The sequence below is a fragment of the Salmo salar genome, chromosome ssa01 (genome assembly GCF_905237065.1).
Source record: "Salmo salar chromosome ssa01, Ssal_v3.1, whole genome shotgun sequence".
Classification (NCBI taxonomy): domain Eukaryota; kingdom Metazoa; phylum Chordata; class Actinopteri; order Salmoniformes; family Salmonidae; genus Salmo; species Salmo salar.
Genome location: NC_059442.1, coordinates 143,761,526 through 143,781,215, shown reverse-complemented (window position 1 = coordinate 143,781,215; position 19,690 = coordinate 143,761,526). Strand labels below are relative to the sequence as shown.

The following is a 19,690-nucleotide window of genomic DNA, read 5'->3' as shown; positions in this document are numbered from 1 at the left end:
CAGAGAACTGGAAGGAAAGGTGACCAAAGGAGGAATTTGCTTTGGGGGTGACCAGTGAGGTATACCTGCTGGAGCGTGTGTTACGAGTGGGTGCTGCTATGGTGACCAGTGAGCTGAGATAAGGCAGGGCTTTACCTAGCAGAGACCTGTAGATAACCTGTAGCCAGTGGGTTTGGCGACGAGTATGACGCGAAGGCCAACCAACGAGTGAACAGGTCGCAGTGGTGGGTAGTGTATGGGGCTTCGGTGACAAAACGGATGGCACTGTAAATAGACTGCATCCTATTTTTTCAGTACAGTGTTGGAGGCTATTTTATAGAGGACATCGCCGAAGTCGAGGATCGGTAAGATGGTCAGTTTTACGAGGGTATGTTTGGCAGCATGAGTGAAGGATGCTTTGAGGCGATAGAGCTATTCTAAGTCAGAGCCGTCCAGAGTAGTGATGCTGGGCGGGCGGGCGCGGGCAGTGATCGATTCAATAGCATGCATTTAGTTTTACTTGCATTTAAGAGCTGTTGGAGGCCACGGAAGGAGAGTTGTATGGCATTGAAGCTCATCTGGAGGTTAGATAACAGTGTCCAAAGAGGGGCGAGAATTATACAGAATGGTGTCGTCTGCGTAGAGGTGGATCAGAGAATCGCAAGAGCGACATCATTGATGTATACAGAGAAGAGTCTGCCTGAGAATTGAACCCTGTGGCACCCCATAGAAACTGCCAGAGGTCCGGACAACAGGCCCTCCGATTTGACACACTGAACTCAATCAGAGAAGTAGTTGGTAAACCAGGCGAGGCAATCATTTGAGAAACCAAGGCTGTCGAGTCTGCCAATAAGAATGTGATTGACAGAGTCGAAAGCTTTGACCAGGTCGAGGAATACGGCTACACAGTAATATCACTTATCGATTGCGGTTATGATGACGTTTAGGACCTTGAGCGTGGCTGGGGTGCACCCATGACCAGCTCTGAAACCGGATTGCATAGCGGAGACGGTACGGTGGGATTCGAAATGATCAGTAATCTGTTTTGTTAACTTGGCTTTCGAAGACCTTAGAAAGGCAGGGTAGGATAGATATAGGTCTGTAGCAGTTTAGGTCTAGAGTGTCACCCCATTTGAAGAGGGGGATGACCGCGGCAGCTTTCCAATCTTTAGGGATCTCAGACGATACGAAAGAGAGGTTGAACAGGCTAGTAATTGGGGTTGCAGCAATTTCTGCAGAATTTTAGAAAGAGGGTCCAGATTGTCTAGTCCGGCTGATTTGTAGGGGTCCAGATTTTGCAGCTCTTTCAGAACAGCTATCTGGATTTGGGTGAAGGAGAAATGGTGGGGGCTGTGGAGGGTGCCGGGCAGTTGACCCGGGTGGGGATAGCCAGGTGGAAAGCATGGCCAGCCGTAGAAAAATGCTTATTGAAATTCTCAATTATAGTGGATTTATCGGTGGTGACAGTTTCCTATCCTCAGAGCAGTGGGCAGCTGGGAGGAGGTGCTCTTATTCTCCACGGACTTCAGTGTCTCAGAACTTTTTTGAGTTTGTGCTACAGGATGCAAATTTCTGTTTGAAAAAGCTAGCCTTAGCTTTCCTAACTTCCCTGAAAAGTTACATATCACGGGGGCTATTCGATGCTAATGCAGAACGCCACAGGATGTTTTTGTGCCGGTCAAGGGCAGACAGGTCTGGAGTGAACCAAGGACTATCTATTCCTTGGCCACCAGGTTTGCACACAGCTCAGGAGGGATTTTGTCCCACTCCGCTTTGCATATCTTCTCCAAGTCATTAAGGTTTCGGTGCTGACGTTTGGCAACTCGAACCTTCAGCTCCCTCCACAGATTTTCTATGGGATTAAGGTCCGGAGACTGGCTAGGCCACTCCAGGACCTTAATGCTTCTTCATGAGCCACTCCTTTGTTGCCTTGGCCGTGTGTTTTGGGTCATTGTCATGCTGGAATACCCATCCACGACCCATTTTCAATGCCCTGGTTGAGGGAAGGAGGTTCTCACCCAAGATTTGACGGTACATGGCCCCGTCCATCGTCCCTTTGATGCGGTGAAGTTGTCCTGTCCCTTTAGCAGAAAAACACCCCCAAAGCATAATGTTTCCACCTCCATGTTTGACGGTGGGGATGGTTTTCTTGGGGTCATAGGCAGCATTCCTCCTCCTCCAAACACGTTGAGTTGATGCCAAAGAGCTCCATTTTGGTCTCATCTGACCACAACACATTCACCAGTTGTCCTCTGAGTCATTCAGATGTTCATTGGCAAACTTCAGACGGGCATGTATATGTGCTTTCTTGAGCAGGGGGACCTTGCGGGCGCTGCAGGATTTCAGTCCTTCACGGCGTAGTGTGTTACCAATTGTTTTCTTGGTGACTATGGTCCCAGCTGCCTTGAGATCATTGACAAGATCCTCCGGTGTAGTTCTGGGCTGATTACTCACCGTTCTCATGATCATTGCAACTCCACGAGGTGAGATCTTGCATGGAGCCCCAGGCCGAGGGAGATTGACAGTTCTTTTGTGTTTCTTCTATTTGCAAATAATCGCACCAAATGTTGTCACCTTCTCACCAAGCTGCTTGGCGATGGTCTTGTAGCCCATTCCAGCCTTGTGTAGGTCTACAATCTTGTCCCTGACATCCTTGGAGAGCTCTTTGGTCTTCGCCATGGTGGAGAGTTTGGAATCTGATTGATTGCTTCTGTGAACAGGTGTCTTATACAGGTAACAAGCTGAGATTAGGAGTACTCCCTTTAAGAGTGTGCTCCTAATCTTAGCTCGTTACCTGTATAAAAGACACCTGGGAGCCAGAAATCTTTCTGATTGAGAGGGTGTCAAATACTTATTTCCCTCATTAAAATGCAAATCAATTTATAACATTTGACGTGTTTTTCTGGATTTTTTTGGTTATTCTGTCTCTCACTGTTCAAATAAACCTACCATTAAAATTATAGACTGCTCATTTCTTTGTCTGTGGGAAAATGTACAAAATCAGCGGGGGATCAAATACTTTTTTCCCTCACTGTACATCACCAGAGGAGAAGTAGGATAAGGGTACGGCTAAAGGCTATACGAACTGGCCGTCTAGCACGTTCGGAATAGAGTTAAAGGAGCAGGTTTCTGGGCACGATAGCATAGATTCAAGGCATAGTGTACAGGTAAGGTAGAATGTGAGTACATTGGAGGTAAACCTAGGCATTGAGTAATGATGAGAAAGATATAGTCTCTAGAGACGTTTAAACCAGGTGATGTCATCGCATATGTAGGAGGTGGAACAACATTGTTAAGGCATATTGAGCAGGGCTAGAGGCTCTACAGTGAAATAAGACAGTAATCGCTAACCAGGACAGTAATGGACGAGGCATATTGATATTAGAGGCATGCGTAGCCAAGTGAACATATGGGTCCAGTGAGTGGTTGGGCTGGCTGGGGACACGGCGATTCAGTCAGTTAGCAGCCCGGGGCAAGCAAGTTAGCAGAAGGGCCTTTGGGGAACGTCGCGATGGAGGTAAGTCTGTTTTTGCCTCTTCGTGCGGTGACCGACAGACCAGTCGTGGATTAGTAGGGTTCCAAGTAGCTCTAGGTAGCTAGCAGGCCGCGGTTAGCAGAATGGGCCTTCAGCGGACGTCGCGCCTGAGGGGCCTGTTGGAATCATCGGGCAGGTTGTCGGTATTCCAGTCGTAGAGGATCGGCGGGGTTCCGTGCCCCATACCGGCAGTAGAAGGGGTCCGGATATTGTAGCCCAGGAGTGGGCTTCGGTGGTAGCACAGGAGCCCTACCCGTGCTAGCTTCAGGCTAATTGGTGCTTGCTCCGGGATAAACGCGAGCCAGGAGTAGTCACCCGGGATTGCGGTTAGCTAGTTGCGAAGATCCAGATAAATGTTCAGAGTTCGCGGTAAGAATCCGGGGATATGGAGAGAAAAAAAAATAGGTCTGTTATGCTCTGGTTTGAGTCACGTTGTACGAACTGGTGAGAGATTTCCGAGCTAAAGGTTAGCTGATTACCGCTAGCAGTGGTTTGCTAGTAGGTAGTTAGCTGGCTAGCTTCAGTTGAGGGATTCCAGATCCAAAGTAAATAGAAATACTTCAGGAAAAAAAACAGATCCATGCCACATTGGGTGAGGCGGGTTGCAGGAGAGTATTTAGAAGTTGAGGTTTAGGAAAAATATTTTTTAAATCTATGTGAAAAAATATATATACACACGGGACAGGACAAAGACGTCTGACTGCTACGCGATCTTGGATAGATATATGCTAGCCCAGGGGTATCACGGGCCATATTGAAAAAAACAATGAATTTGCGGGCTAGACAGAGGCTATGTATTTTTTATGTGGAACTTCGGCCAAAATATGGCCCTTTATAATGTCCACTTATGTACATAGGATGCCGTATATAGCATTTTGACTAATTTAAACAAAAGATAAATAATATTTGTGCTGCTATGCCTGCAGGTGTGCATAATGTTACGACCCTAATCAAAAAGTATTTAATTACTCCAAAAAACAACCTATCTATAGGTTGTAACATTTAAACTTAACATGTATTTCAAAAATGTTTGTACTGCATGAATCCCCGGTGCGGTTGAAGGCAGCATTGCTGTATGGTGCACTTAATGTATTGTAGTTGAGTAGCCAGCCTAGGCTACTGCTTAATATGTTGCTGTAATAGGCCTACATATTTCTCCTTTGCATGGTGTTTAGTTTTTGGTCATTCATTGTCCAGCTGTAAAAACCGAAACCAGACTGCAACATTTTAGCAGCCTAGATAGGACTGTCTGTCTGTCTACAGTTTCCCTGCGCTGTAAGCTCTAAATGGGACACACGAAAGCAGCGCAGTTGATGTTGAATTCAACGATGCAAGCGCATCAGCCTGTAGTTTCATAAAGTAGATGACTCAACTGTTGCCTCCTTTATCCTCGCTTGTGTGCCGTAGTCGGCCCACAGGCTTTGTGTTTGTTACACATGTGCGCTAACCTATTATCCACGTTATGACTGACTTGTGATCATTGTTCTTGCTAATTTGATTGTAGTTACATTCGTCTGTTTTTGTTCAAAATATTGAGTCATTGAAACAAACGGTGCGCCCCGATTGGGTGGAGGCAGCAAACAATGTACCAGGCCATCTGATTTACAACCTGATAGCAATATGTTTTGGACTACCAAGTATTGGTGAATCATATTGAACTGCATCCATCTATTCTGCCAACAATGCCTTACTGTATGTCATGGAATTTTTTTGTCAAATGTAACCTATTTTTAAAACCTCACAAACTGGGAATTTTATTTTTGACTGGTATGATTGTTTCATATCTGCAAAGTATATAGTTAAAATGCTGTCAGTATCACTTTAACACATTTGCTGAAAGAAATGTGTTCATTTGCAGGTAGAAATGTGTTCAACATCCACTGAAGTAGCTAGCAAGTTTACTAGATAGCTATAGTAGTTGCCTTGCCAACCAAACCTAACTTGCCAGCTAGTTTAGCAAACCAAACCATCAGTCCTTGCCTGCTATTATAAAAATCTAATAATACCAATGTTTTAAATTCAACTTTTGCTTTCAAAAGCAGCCCAAACAGAACATGTGAGAATGAGCTATAGCCATTGAATTCTACCATGCGTTAGTGAAATAATGCAGGCTCTAGAATGCCCTTCAAGCCAATCAAAAACGAGTATTCAACAACGCCATGGTATAAACATGCAATAATGTGAGAAAATTAAATAGCTTCAGAGTTACACTCACTCGATTGAGGATTTCCAGCCACTCCTGCCATGGCATGCTGACCCATTTGCATCTGCCCCATGCCACCCATGGGCGCACCAGGTGGCCGAGGCCCCATACCGATGCCCCCTGGAACCCCTGGAACACCTGGGAGATTTGTCAGGGCATTCATGGGATCTGGAAGAGGGGAGGCAATGTGTACATTTACACATGTGCAGTGGCATGTGTAGCTATGTAGATATTCTTCTGAATGTATTTTAGTAACGGAGAACATGTTTTGCAAAATAACACACCAGGACCACCTCCTTGCGCCTTTTTATCTGCAAATCAAAGCACAGTCCATTACGTAACTCGACTTGATAGAATAGCTGTCTCGAGAAATATGAATGAGCTAGACATACATAGTAGATAGAAAAATTATGTGGGGTACGTACGAATGTCTCTGAAATGAATGATCAACCTTGCTACCAGGGACAAGTATTCTTCCTGTTCAGAAGTAGACAATAACACACTTAGATGAGAGATGGCCATTATTTACCAATTATTCCAGTTACTCATATACAATGTTACAGAGTTGTCTGATACATGAGGTTACTAGGTGTGTGTAAATCAAACCGTTCGTTCACTCACTCTAGATTTGGCTTTGACATAGACATGGTTCTCCATATCATTGCTGGACTTCGTGTGGGCAGTCCCAGCCTTTCTCATTGCCTCTTCACTGAAAAAGAAGAAGCGATTCAGAGAGTTTGCCTGCTGTATTTTGCTAGCACACATGCCAATGATATTAGCTAAATTCCTGGCAGATAAAGTGCATTTTATTCCAAGTGAGGCCAAGCAGGAATGTCACTGGGGTCTGTTGTAGCTAGCATCCTGCTAACTAACGTTAGCTGGCTACATAGCAGGGGCGGATCCAGGAGCATGGATTTTGTGGGGACAGTAGAGTGGAAAATGGCTAGAGACAAGTGGGAACAACAGGAACATCTGTTATGAGTGTGGGGATTTACTGCCGCTACCTAAGCTGCAGGAGACAGTGTTCGGTTTTTAGCTGTGAGGAATGGAAGAGGAAGGTGTGCAAGAGAATGAGGTTGAATTTGATGATGGCGATAGAAAAGGAGATTTGGGGGGGTGAAGACTGGTGTCAAGTACAGAGTGAGCAGTATGCCAAGTCGAGTGCTGGAGGTGAAATGGAAGTGAGTGATGGCGAGTTAAGTGAAGTCGGTGTGGTGTAGTGGTCGGAGCCCAAGGTCTGCATCGATGGACATGAAAACGAATGATCTGGTCCAGTAGGAGTGAGATTTTGCCTTTTGGTGGATCCATTTGTGGTTTCAGGTTGGGTGGGAAATGAGTTGAGTCAGTGAAGGTAACACATTTGTGTGCGTTTCTTCCAACCAGAGAGCAGGCACTACGCGTCACGCAACTATATTGTTACAGGTGTCAAGCTTATGGGAACGTGGCAGCAGTGTGTAGGAGGTTAGTTCCTAGGTGCGAGAAATGTGCAGAAAATCATCATACAAAGGAATGTGTAGTATTGGGGAAAGAACCGGTATGTGCTAATTGTAGGAGTGGACATGGTGCTGGAGATCAGAAGTGTCCGGTGAGAGGCGGGTTGAGGTTACCAGGGTTAGAGTAGTGCAGAGGGTGTCATATGCTGAGGCAGTGAAAAATGTAGAGGAAGATGGATCCAGGGTGAGGGATAGTGAGACAATCCCTGCTAATTAATAGTATCTGTGCCAGCACAGAGGGATAGGTCAATGAGTGACATGCTTCAGTAAGCTTGGATTCTTAGCGTTTGTAGCTATGGTTACCAACTGTACAGCAGAGAAGTATGTGTGAATACGAGATATGACTTCAGGAGAGTTACAAGGTGTGTTGATGTCCTGTCCTCGCAGGCCATTGTCCTGGGGTAAGGCGTGATAGGGTTAAATCGTGTAATAGGGTGGTGGGTTTTAATATGTAGGTTTATCCCCCCCCATTTTGTGTATCAAATTATAATGGATTTATATCCCAATCTAGTTTGTGGCGGTAATGCAACATAAATTGGATGCCAACCGCCGTTAAACCTCTCTGAAGAAGTTACATAGTAAGCAAAGCCAGCGAAGGCTATAGAAACTAGCTAGTTTAACTAACCATTAGCTGAAAGCCCAAATAGCTAAACGTCTCAACTTCTCAGGGAAAAAAACTCTAATTAACTAGGTATTTATGGCAAATACGGACACATGTAGCTAACTACATCAACCCCGATTAAGCTTGGTTAACGGCCTCATAACAAGCATGTTTCATAGCTAGCTGGCTAGTAACCAGAGCAGCCGCTAATGGGCTGATCCATAAAGCCAACTAGCGGCTGCCCCGGCTAGCTGGCTAGCTGCTAACTCGTTAGCGCTGACTGAAGTTGTGGTGAGTTAGCTAGCCACTGTAGTGATAATAGCGGAGTAACTAAAATATCACAGCGTTTACAAACAGTATTAATAAAACATAATTGTCTCACATTTGTGCAACAACTTTCTGTCGGAATGCAGGGCTTCTCCAGTCGCTATCTGGTCCTGGGACCTCCATTGCACACTTCTTCTTCGTGTAAATTTCCGGCAGACTAGACGCTGTGTTGCGTATTGCTGCCTTTCGCCGGTCGGAGTGCGGATTGCACATTTTGGTCACAGGGGAATGGGGAAATCTTAAATTGCTCAACCATCTAACCCTGCACATATACACTATCCCAAAAACCCACCACCCCATCCCACTACTTGGCCCTAAATGGTCATGCCAGGCTGTCGACCTGGGAGGATGGAACCCCTTCTCTCAACTTCCTGTAGATCTTATGCACTAAAACCTCTCACACACAAAATATTTATCTGCTGCTGCAACCTTGGAGAGGAAAAGGCGCAACGCTTTCTCACCATAAAAATACATCATTTTATTAGACAAGTTTAAAAGATTGACGCTTCAGCCTTCAATGGCCTTCAGAATAATAACAAAGGGAATGAACAAGTTCATATAGGGCATAGGAAAGACCATTAGGGGAAAAAACTATGCTGCTGCAACTACCACAGCTATCTCCTGTGATTCCCACTCCATCAGTACAGTGCAGTTGATCACCATGGCTATAAACACAAGAAATCCAACCTTACTAAAACTCTCTCTTCAGGCCTACTCACTGGGGGGGCTCACAGTCTAATCACTCACGCTTGGGCTATCCTCTACTCTCTTCGCTGCCTCAGCATAGGAAACTTACTGCCACACTCGAACTCTGGCAATCTCAACCTGTCTCTCTCTCTCTCTCTCTCTCTCACAGGGCACTTCGGATCCCCAGCTGCATGGGTGCACCCACAGTTGACACACAGTGCTTTCTCTATCCCAACTGTACATTCCCTCTGACTATGTCCTCCTGCACATCTCTCACATCTTGGGATCTCCCTTCTACATATTGCTGCAACATGTCTGAATCCTTGGCACCTAAAGCACCGTAGAGGTTTCATAACAGAGTAGCAACTACAACCTAACCTGAACTCATCAGATAGAAACTCTGTGTCAAAGATCTACAAAACAGACAATTTATTCTCAGTCTCGCCAATGCCACTGAGTCTATGGATCACCAAACGGTGGGCGTCACAAACACCAGGAATGTTATTTTTCCTTTGAGCCACCTCTACACTCAACGCTACCCCACTGAACACCCCTTTGAGCGGTGCCCTGTTCACATTTTCATAAATTCAAAGAATGACGTATAGTAAGGCATTTGTGAACATTCTATAGCAATATAGAGTGGTAAAGTAGCGTTTGGGAAATTAATTAAATAACATGATTCATCATGGCAACAGGAGAAAAAGGTCTCAAACCTGCTTCACACCAGTTGAGTTAGAAATATTAATGAATGTGTATGCAGAATATGAGTATATATTTAAGAAAAACAGCAATACAGTAGTAGCAGCAAAAGAACGTGAGCTGGCGTGGCAAAAAAATGCTTTTATCTTGAGTGTTCCACTTATTCAACATTTTATATAGTGTGTTATGCAGGTGCAACCCAACAGGCACAAAATGTACTTGGCAGCAACTGAAGATGAAATATAAAAATATACTCCAAACAGGTAAGGTATAATTTCATTACAAGCAATTGTGATGTTTAGCCTACCCTACTGTCGTGTCTTTGGCATCATTAAAACTGAAGACCTATCAAATAACTCTCTGTAATTATTATTATTATGCGATTAAACTGATTAATCATGTAACTGTAACTAACTAGGAAGTCAGGGCACCAAGGACAATATTCAGATTACAAAGTTATAATTTTCCTAATCTAACTTTCAGATATTTTAATATCTGATCAATTAGTCTTCAACTTAATGAATTATTATTTACCTTACGCTAGTCTCATTCCAAATGTCGTAAATTGTTGGTTATTTGCACGAACCCAGTCTTCACTATGAGTCATCCATACATCAATTGTCTTAAATCCTTTATTTACTAACTAAGTAATTCACAGAAATGCATAACAAACAGTAGATATGGTTACAAGGAAATGATAGGGGAATGTGCCCTAGTGGGCTAAACCGGCATGGCGGCTTGTTAGACAAAAAGGGAAGTGGGGGTCAACTGAAGACAACACACAGTTGATAATTATAACAATTGAAATGCTAAACCTTTGCACATGAACGCTCACTCATTCGGGAATAATTGCAATCAGTGTATGTATTTGCGCTCAGTGTGTCCTGATATCTGTTGGAAAGTTTGTTTCTGTTGGAGAGTTTGTCTGTCTGTCTGGATAGTTCAGAGCAACATTCATTCATGTCATTATAGAATAGATGTTTCGGCGGTTGTCGGTCTTCGCGTTCAATGATACCGAATTCCTAGCTGCAGACTAGTAATTAGTATCAAAGATTTGTTCTTATTCTGTCGGTATCGATAGTCTTAGTTTCAACAACCATTACAACCTTAGCTTATACTCAGGTTTTATGGTCTGGTCTGAAACCTTAGCCCTCTCGTGGAAATCGAGGTAGGCTGGTCTGGTGAGCAGAAAAGGGCCTGTCCCATGACGCCAGACCATAACTGTGCTCATGGGCGGTCCTCTGATTTAGTTAAACTCCAAAGGGAATTGGAGTTTCCTTCATTAAACAGTCTAAAATCACATTACATAATTTCACAAAGTTTCATCTTTATTCATTCATTTTATACAACCATTAGATGTAAGCCTCATAACGGAGACACTTGTTTAAACATGGTTATGGTAATGTGGCTGTATTGTCTCTCATGAGTTTCACAAAATTGTACCAAACGGACCAGTTCGTAGCTGGATTCTTCACCGATCTTTTATCCCTTCTCCAGAACATAAATATTGTTCGGTTCTCCAGTTCTGAGGTGGAAGAAATTCCTTTGTTCTCTCAAACTCAGTCTCTCTCTATACTCTGGCCATGAGGAGAGGATTCTCCTCTAGGAATTTCCGACCTCTCTGACCACAGCAGCCTGAGTGTAGGAGAGAGAGGGATGGTGCAGAGGTAGGGGGATGGTGCTCGCTGTGTCCAAAGAGGGCAACGTCATGACACTACCTAATTAAACAGCATTCAGTGGCTACATTCAACATGTGATATTTAAGTAGTTAGTGAAATTTTCAATGCAAAAGAAAGTAGCATTTTCAGCCATCCCAACACTGCCAATATTTAATATTGTCTATTTTAAAGTAACACCTAAATGCCTTTGTACATACAAGTCTCCAAATTTGTGCTTACTGGACATGTTCAAATTTGACCTCCATTATAGCCAATATAAAAAAGGCTGAGGGCTGAAAAACTGTTGGGGGTCCACCACCACCCACAGAGGCTGAAGGGACACAAAGGCCTACATAAGAGGTTAGTTATTCAAATAAATTATATGTACATTCATCCTTTTGCCAGTGTCACCTCAGTGACGCCCACCCATCCATCTTAGACACAACTTGGCACACTGATTTTCTTGAAGCAGTACAATTCTTTGTAATTGACTGCTGTTACTTTTTCAGATTCTTAATTGTCCTTCAGACATAATCTATTTTAAGGTGACTCAGCGTTATATATAAAAAAAAATTGATGTGGCCTGCACACTGTTGTAAAAACAAAATTCATATTAGGTGGGGCACTTTTCTGGGTAAAGTTATAATTTAACTTTCTAATCTTCATCTTCTACCAGTTACTGATGGTGAAATCTGTCTGGTGGAGCCTTCTGCCATAAGAGACATCCATGCAGTTGTAAGTACTCTTGATACTCCACAGATTTTTCATAATGGGTTAGAGTAGAACACCAAAAGTGTTGAATTTTCATTACAGGAGGATGAAGACACCTTGTCAGCTGCCACAGAGAGAGAAGATACAGAGAGGCCTATTGAGGTTTGCACCTTAAATAACATTATCAGTTGATGATAGTGTTGTACCATAATAAAACTTGCACCTTCTTTTTTTCTAACAGAGCAATGCTGCAAATTACAATGAGGAAGAGGGTCCCTCCACCTCCACAGCATTGACCCATGACTTACAATGAAACTAAGTAGACCTGGCTTTGTGAAATTCAATGTCATTTTTTGTGTTCCTATAGCTCCCTATGAAACAGCTGTACAAGGTCTACTTACAGAAACAAATTGAAAAATGTAATTTAGAAATTGACCACAAGGTTGCAGATGCAAAATATAAAAATATAAATAAAACTGCTAGAACATCAGTTAAAGGTGGGTGAGGTACCCACAGGTGGATGCTTTAACTTGTTTGAACAACATACAAATATGAACTACTGTACTGCATTTGTCCTTGCAGGAAATAAAGACTTCATAAAAAGAAAGACATATTGTCTTTATTTGACACTGGGGAGGTGATGGATCAATCAGAAATTATGGTAGCGTATTGTGTCTGACTGCTCTTCCATCTCATGCGTCAGCGGGTTTTTTTATTTTTTTATTCTATCTTTATTTAACTAGGCAAGTCAGTTAAGAACAAATTCTTATTTTCAATGATGGCCAAGGAACAGTGGGTGCCTTCAGGGGCAGAACGACAGATTTTTACCTTGTCAGCTCGGGGATTCGACCTTGCAACCTTCCGGTTACAAGTCCAACGCTCTAACCACTAGGCGGTGGTCAAGATCATTATCAGGATCGTTCACTGGTTGAGTAGGACATTGATCTCCTCTAATTGTGGCAATGTTGTGGAGAATCACACATGCCACAATAATGTCACATGCCCTTTCTGGGGTGATCCTGAGCCTATGAAGGCACTGGAATCGGGTCTTGAGCATCCCAATGGTCATCTCTACCCTGGCTCGTGTCCTGCAGTGAGCCAAGTTATAAAGTTGCTGCGAGGCGGGCTCAGGATCAGGGTAAGAGGTCAACAAATAGGGCTGGCAGGAGTACCCTCTGTCACAGAGCAGGTAACCATCGAACTCCCTATGATAATACGAGGACACAGTTGACATTTTCAGTTGCAAAAGGAGGAAACAATTGGAAATAGCTATATATATATATATATATATATATATCAACACAGGCAAATCTAGCCCTCAGTGTATACTCACAAATGTGCGAGTCATGCACAGACCGAGGCCACTTTGCTTCCACGTGGCTGATGTGGGCTGCATCACATATGATCTTCAGTGCAGAACAGTAATTAGCTGCAGTAGCTGTATTCTGATGTAACTTTCATTTGGAATGCCAAAGGCTACTATTTAGGCCTACCTGCACATTAATGCTGTGGAAAGACTTCCTATTCACATATTCTCCTTCATTTACTGAAGGAGCTGTGATAGGAATATAAATGCCATCTATGCAGCCAATCACACCTGGAAATCCTAAAATATATCAAATTAACTGATTGGTGCTTCAAGTCTCAAAGCTTCATACGTAATTAATTATTGATTAGACTGATACCTGCAATTCTGTGGAATTCTTCTTTGAGTCTTGTGGGTCTGTGACTTGGGAACACCACAAAAGTGTACAGTAAACATTTCAGTGTAAGAGTCACATTTCTGACAGCCCGACAGACTGTTGCCTTGGAAATATGCTCAGTGTCACCGAGGTTATATAGAAAACTCCCGTTGGCAAAAAAACTTAGTGCAACACAAAGAATTTGTTCCGAACTGAGACCATGACCACGATATGTCATATGAACGATATGAGGCCTGAGAAAATTGTTCAGATGAATGATCAATCGTGCAGAAAAACGGAAACGCTCAAACAGATAAGCATCAGGGAATGATAAAACATCCAAGCAGGATCTGATCACTCTCTCCCGACTGAGATTTCTGCTGAGTATTTGTGCTCCTATATAAACTGACTCTTCAAGAAAAGGACATGCCATGTCTGAGTAGATGACACCTTCTTCGGTAGATGACACCTCCTGTCTGACACCTCCTTCAGTCTGAAGGCTTCAGCTAAAGAGGAGGAGAAACAGGGTTAGTTGAAGAAAACCTGCCAGTGAGCAGGTTAGCTTCACAGAGTATGTTGCCATAGTAACTGACTCAGAGTCAAGCTGAACTGGCTTTGTGAAACCGAAAACCCAAAGTTTCCTTAAACTCTGAGTCAACTCTAAACCCGCTTTCTGAAACATGGCCCAGGACGACCTCCTTGCACCTTTTTATCTGCAAATCAAAGCACAGTCCATTACGCAACTCAACTTGACAGAATAGCTGTCTCGAAAAATCTGATTGTGAACCAGAACTACATAGCAGATAGAAAAAGTATGTGGGGTACGTACGAATGTCCCATAAGTGAATGATCCACCTTGCTACCAGGAACAAGTATTCTTCCTTTTCAGAAGTAAACAATAACATACTTATTAGATGAGAGATGGTCATCATTATTTACCAAAAATTTCAGTTGCTCACATACAATGTTAAAGAGTTGTCTGATGATCCATGATGGGATTACTAGGTGTGTGTGTAATTTAAAACGTTCACTTACACTAGATTTGGCTTTGACATGAACATGATTCTCCACATCATTGCTGGACTTCGTGTGGGGAGTCCCAGCCTTTCTCATCTCCTACTCACTAAAAAAGAGGAAGCGATTCAGATAGATTTTGCCTGCTGTATTTTCCTAGCAACACATGCCAATGATATTAGTTACATTCCTGGCAGATAAAGTGCATTTTATTCCAAGTGAGGCCAAGCAGGAATGTCGCTGGGGTCTGTGTTGTAGCTAGCATCTTGCTAACTAACATTAACTAACATTAGCTAACTACATAGCAGGGGCGGATCCAGGAGCATGGATTTTGTGGGGACAGTAGAGTGGAAAATGGCTACAGAGACAAGCGGGAACAACAGGAACACTCCCCATGAGTGTGGGGATTTACTGCCGCTACCTAAGCTGCAAGGAGAAAGTCTTCTGTTTTTAGCTGTGAGGAAAAAGAGGAAGAAGGCATCGAAGAGAATGAGGAAAGCAGAGGTTGAATTTGATGAAGATTACAGAAGAAAGGGAGATGGGGTGAAGAAGACTGGTGTCAAGTACAGAGTGAGCAGTATGCCAAGTTGAGTGCTGGAGGTGAAATGGAAGTGAGTGATGGCAAGATAAGTGAAGTGGAAGGTGTGGTGAATAGGTCAGAGCCCAAACCTGGCATCAATGAACATGATAAAGTAGAATCTGGTCTAGTAGGAGTGAGATTTTTGGAGAAAGTGGATCCTTGCCTTTTGGCGGATCCATTTGTGGTTTCAGGCTTGATGGAAAAGGAGTTGAGTCAGTGAAAGTAACACGTAGCGGGTTTGTGATATTTGTGTGTGTTTCTTCCAACCAGAGGGAGCAGGTGCTCCTTGTCACGCAACTCAGGACAAGATCGGTTTAATGCTTTGCTCTTAGGAACAGGGCACCATTGAAAGGAGTGATTATTGGGGTAGCAGTAAATGTGAAGGTGGACCAGCTGAATGGGAAGATTCCCGGTGTTTGTGATGCTCGGTTGGTGCAACGTAGGCAGGGTGGCGCGTGCGGTGAGACAGAAGAGTTGTTGTCTGTTGTTTTGATGTTGATTCTTTGACTGACAAAGTGATGTTTAGATATTTCAGTTATCCAATAGGAGTTTTTGTGCCAAATCCATTACATTGTTACAGGTGTCAAGCTTATGGGCATGTGGCAGCAGTGTGTATGAGGGAAGTTCCTAGGTGTGAGAAGTGTGCAGAAAAGTATGAGACAAAGGAATGTGTAGTATTGGGGAAATTAGTGGTATGTGCTAATTGTATGGGTGGACATGGTGCTGGAGATCGGAAGTGTCCGGTGTGAGAGAAGCAGTTTGAGGTGGCCAGAGTCAGAGTAGTGCAGAAGGTGTTGTATGCTGAGGCATTAGTGGATCTGTGCCAGCACAGAGGGATACGCCAACAAGTGGTATATGCATCAGTAATGTTGGCTTCTTAGCGTTCATAGAAATTGAACGTAAATCACAGACAATAGATGTTGTGGTGTCAGCTGCAGATAAGTACTTGGGTATACGAGATTTGACTTCAGAAGAGTTACAGGGTGTGTTGACTGGTGGTGTCCTGTCCTCCCAGGCCGTTGGCATGGTGCAGGAGCAGATAGGGTCAAAGTAGTGGAATGGGGTAGTGGGTTTTTATTGAGTGTAGGGTTCGTTGGAAGGGTGTTTTTTTATACTATAGTCCAGTTAGGGGCGGTAATGCAACATATTGGATGCCAACCACCATTAAACCCCACCGCAGAATAATAGACATATTTACTGTTAAAGTTTTCCATCCATTCAATAGATGCAACAATGTGACTGTAATTTTTGAAGACATTTCTGATTAAGTTGATTGTACTAGTGATCAGCAAATCCTTGACGGGAAGCAATGCACTTTTTGTACGCAAAATAGAAATGGTTCAAATCAAGGCAATCTAAATCAGTAGGCAGGAAAATCCCTTCAATGACAAAATTTTGGCCTTGGTCTATGAATTTCATGGGTCTACAAAGCCTTCTATTCTAAGGATGTAACTGTGAGACAAGGAATTAGATGTGCATTGTTTTACAAACATACACCAGGTGGCATGTGTTTTTTACAGGCTATCAGTACCAGCTTCAAAGCATCACCATGTAATTGGAATGAGACTATATGCTGAAATATCTGTAATAGTAGCTATAGTTTATGTTCAAGTTTTATTGTCAGTGAAATGCTTAACTCGCAAGCTCTACCGAACAGTCCAGAAATCAACATCAACATAGTATATATATATAAATATATATATATATATATTACAGTACCAGTCAAAGTTTGGACACACCGACTCATTCAAGGGTTTTTTGAAATTGTTACAATTTTCTACATTGTAGAATAATAGTGAAGACATCAAAGCTATGAAATAGCACATATGGAATCATGTAGTAACCAAAAAAGTGTTAAACAAATTAAAATAGATTTTATATTTGAGATTCTTCAAAGTAGCCACCCTTTGCCTTGATGACAGCTTTGCACACTCTTGGCATTCTCTCAACCAGCTTCATGTGGTAGTCACCAGGAATGCATTTCAATTACCAGGTGCACCTTGTTAAAAGTTCATTTGTGGAATTTCTTTTCTTCTTAATGCGTTTGAGCCAATCTGTTGTGTTGTGACATGGTAGGGGTGGTATACAGAAGATATACCTATTTGGTAAAAGACCAAGTCCATATTATGACAAGAACAGCTCAAATAAGCAAAAAGAAATGACAGTTCATCATTACTTTAAGACATGAAGGTCAGTCAATCCGGCAAATGTCAAGAACTTTGAAAGTTTCTTCAAGTGCAATCGCAAAAACCATCAAGCACTATGATGAAACTGGTTCTCATGAGGACCGCCACAGGAATGGAAGACCTAGAGTTACCTCTGCTGTAGAGGATAAGTTCATTAGAGTTAACTGCACCTCAGATTGCAGCCCAAATAAATGCTTCACAGAGTTCTAGTAACAGACACATCTCAACATCAACTATTCAGAGAATACTTAGTGAATCAGGCCTTCATTGTCGAATTGCTGCAAAGAACCACTGCTAAAGGACACCAATAAAAAGAAGAAACTTGCTTGGGGTAAGAAACACTATCAATGGACATTAGACAGGTGGAGATCTGTGCTTTGGTCTGATGAGTCCAAATGTAAGATTTTTGGTTCTCACTGCTGTGTCTTTGTGAGATGCAGAGTAGGTGAACGGATGATCTCCGCATGCATGGTTCACACCATGAAGCATGGAGGAGGAAGTGTGATGATGTGGGGATGCTTTGCTGGTGACACTATCTGTGATTTATTAAGAATTCAAGGCACACTTAACCAGCATGACTATCTCAGCATTCTGCAGCGATACGCCATCCCATATGGTTTGCGGTTGGTGGGACTATCATTTGTTTTTCAACAGGACAATGACCCAACACACCTCCAGTCTGTGTAAGGGCTATTTGACCAAGATGGAAAGTGATGGAGTGCTGCATCAGATGACCTGGCCTCCACAATCACCTGACCTCAAATTATAGTCCTAATTGAGATGGTTTGGGATGAGTTGGACTGCAGAGTGAAGGAAAAGCATCCAACAAGTGCTCAGCATATGTGGGAACTCCTTCAAGACTGTAGTAAAAGCATTCCAGGTGAAGCTGGTTCAGAGAATGCCAAGAGTGTGCAAAGCTGTCATTAAGGTAAAGGCTGGCTACTTTGAAGCATCTCAAATATAATATATATTTTGGTTTGTTTAACACTTTTATCGATACTAATTGAGTGTTTGTAAACTTCTGACCCACTGGGAATGTGATGAAATAAATCATTCTCTCTACTATTATTCTGACATTTCACATTCTTAAAATAAAGTAGTGATCCTACCTGACCTAAGACAGGGCATTTTTACTAGGATTAAATGTCAGGAATTGTGAAAAACTGAGTTTAAATGTATTTGGCTAAGGTGTATGTACACTTCTGACTTCAACTGTATATACACTGCTCAAAAAAATAAAGGGAACACTTAAACAACACATCCTAGATCTGAATGAAATAAATAATCTTATTAAATACTTTTTTCTTTACATAGTTGAATGTGCTGACAACAAAATCACACAAAAATAATCAATGGAAATCCAATTTATCAACCCATGGAGGTCTGGATTTGGAGTCACACTCAAAATGAAAGTGGAAAACCACACTACAGGCTGATCCAACTTTGATGTAATGTCCTTAAAACAAGTCAAAATTAGGCTCAGTAGTGTGTGTGGCCTCCATGTGCCTGTATGACCTCCCTACAACGCCTGGGCATGCTCCTGATGAGGTGGTGGATGGTCTCCTGAGGGATCTCCTCACAGACCTGGACTAAAGCATCCGCCAACTCCTGGACAGTCTGTGGTGCAACGTGGCGTTGGTGGATGGAGCGAGACATGATGTCCCAGATGTGCTCAATTGGATTCAGGTCTGGGGAACGGGCGGGCCAGTCCATAGCATCAATGTCTTCCTCTTGCAGGAACTGCTGACACACTCCAGCCACATGAGGTCTAGCATTGTCTTGCATTAGGAGGAACCCAGCGCTAACCGCACCAGCATATGGTCTCACAAGGAGTCTGAGGATCTCATCTCGGTACCTAATGGCAGTCAGGCTTTAGGAATTTGCCAATCTTGGTGTTCTCTGGCAAATGCCAAACGTCCTGCACGGTGTTGGGCTGTAAGCACAACCCCCACCTATGGACGTCGGGCCCTCATACCACCCTCATGGAGTCTGTTTCTGACCGTTTGAGCAGACACATGCACATTTGTGGTCTGCTGGAGGTCATTTTGCAGGGCTCTGGCAGTGCTCCTCCTGCTCCTCCTTGCACAAAGGCGGAGGTAGCGGTCCTGCTGCTGGATTGTTGCCCTCCTATGGCCTCCTCCACGTCTCCTGATGTACTGGCCTGTCTCCTGGTAGCGCCTCCATGCTCTGGACACTACGCTGACAGACACAGCAAACCTTCTTGCCACAGCTCGCATTGATGTGCCATCCTGGATGAGCTGCACTACCTGAGCCACTTGTGTGGGTTGTAGACTCCGTCTCATGCTACTACTAGAGTGAAAGCACCGCCAGCATT

The 19,690-nt window shown here is 43.2% G+C and overlaps 2 protein-coding genes and 1 long non-coding RNA gene across 6 annotated transcripts in view; 1 reads left to right on the top strand and 2 right to left on the bottom strand.

Moving 5' to 3' along the window:
* Window positions 1-8,377, bottom strand: part of LOC123725534 (mediator of RNA polymerase II transcription subunit 15) — a 35,056-nt gene extending 26,679 nt beyond the window's left edge. For 2 of the 4 annotated variants that reach the window (XM_045691627.1, XM_045691635.1), the window contains exons 1-5: window positions 8,194-8,377; window positions 6,339-6,426; window positions 6,143-6,194; window positions 6,002-6,028; window positions 5,730-5,885 (exon numbers count right to left, since the gene is read on the bottom strand). In XM_045691627.1, coding sequence (XP_045547583.1) covers window positions 5,730-5,885; window positions 6,002-6,028; window positions 6,143-6,194; window positions 6,339-6,426; window positions 8,194-8,351 — 481 coding nt within the window. In that variant the 5' untranslated portion in view covers window positions 8,352-8,377. The remainder of the gene's footprint in view (window positions 1-5,729; window positions 5,886-6,001; window positions 6,029-6,142; window positions 6,195-6,338; window positions 6,427-8,193) is intronic. The other 2 variants (XM_045691619.1, XM_045691622.1) reach the window with 1 other exon arrangement.
* Window positions 8,378-11,718: 3,341 nt separating this feature from the next.
* LOC123725533 (uncharacterized) lies at window positions 11,719-12,407 on the top strand. The gene is made up of 3 exons (XR_006758051.1): window positions 11,719-11,917; window positions 11,996-12,055; window positions 12,135-12,407. It is a non-coding gene; the product is annotated as an uncharacterized lncRNA (long non-coding RNA).
* Window positions 12,408-13,071: 664 nt separating this feature from the next.
* Window positions 13,072-14,008, bottom strand: LOC123728726 (putative nuclease HARBI1). Its single transcript, XM_045701319.1, has 3 exons — window positions 13,579-14,008; window positions 13,387-13,499; window positions 13,072-13,098 (listed from the first exon to the last, which is right to left on the bottom strand). Exons 1-3 carry the CDS (start codon window positions 14,006-14,008, stop codon window positions 13,072-13,074), a joined length of 570 nt encoding a protein of 189 aa, XP_045557275.1.
* Window positions 14,009-19,690: the final 5,682 nt, after the last annotated feature.

Excerpts from the sequence above, each read along its gene's own strand:
- LOC123728726 (XM_045701319.1), bottom strand. The coding sequence starts at position 14,008 with ATGGCATGTCCTTTTCTTGAAGAGTCAGTTTATATAGGAGCACAAATA. Across the intron at positions 13,500-13,578 it reads AGAATTCCACAGAATTGCAG|GATTTCCAGGTGTGATTGGC; the intron begins GTATCAGTCTAA and ends GATATATTTTAG. Across the intron at positions 13,099-13,386 it reads TCCACAGCATTAATGTGCAG|GGAGTTCGATGGTTACCTGC; the intron begins GTAGGCCTAAAT and ends GTATTATCATAG.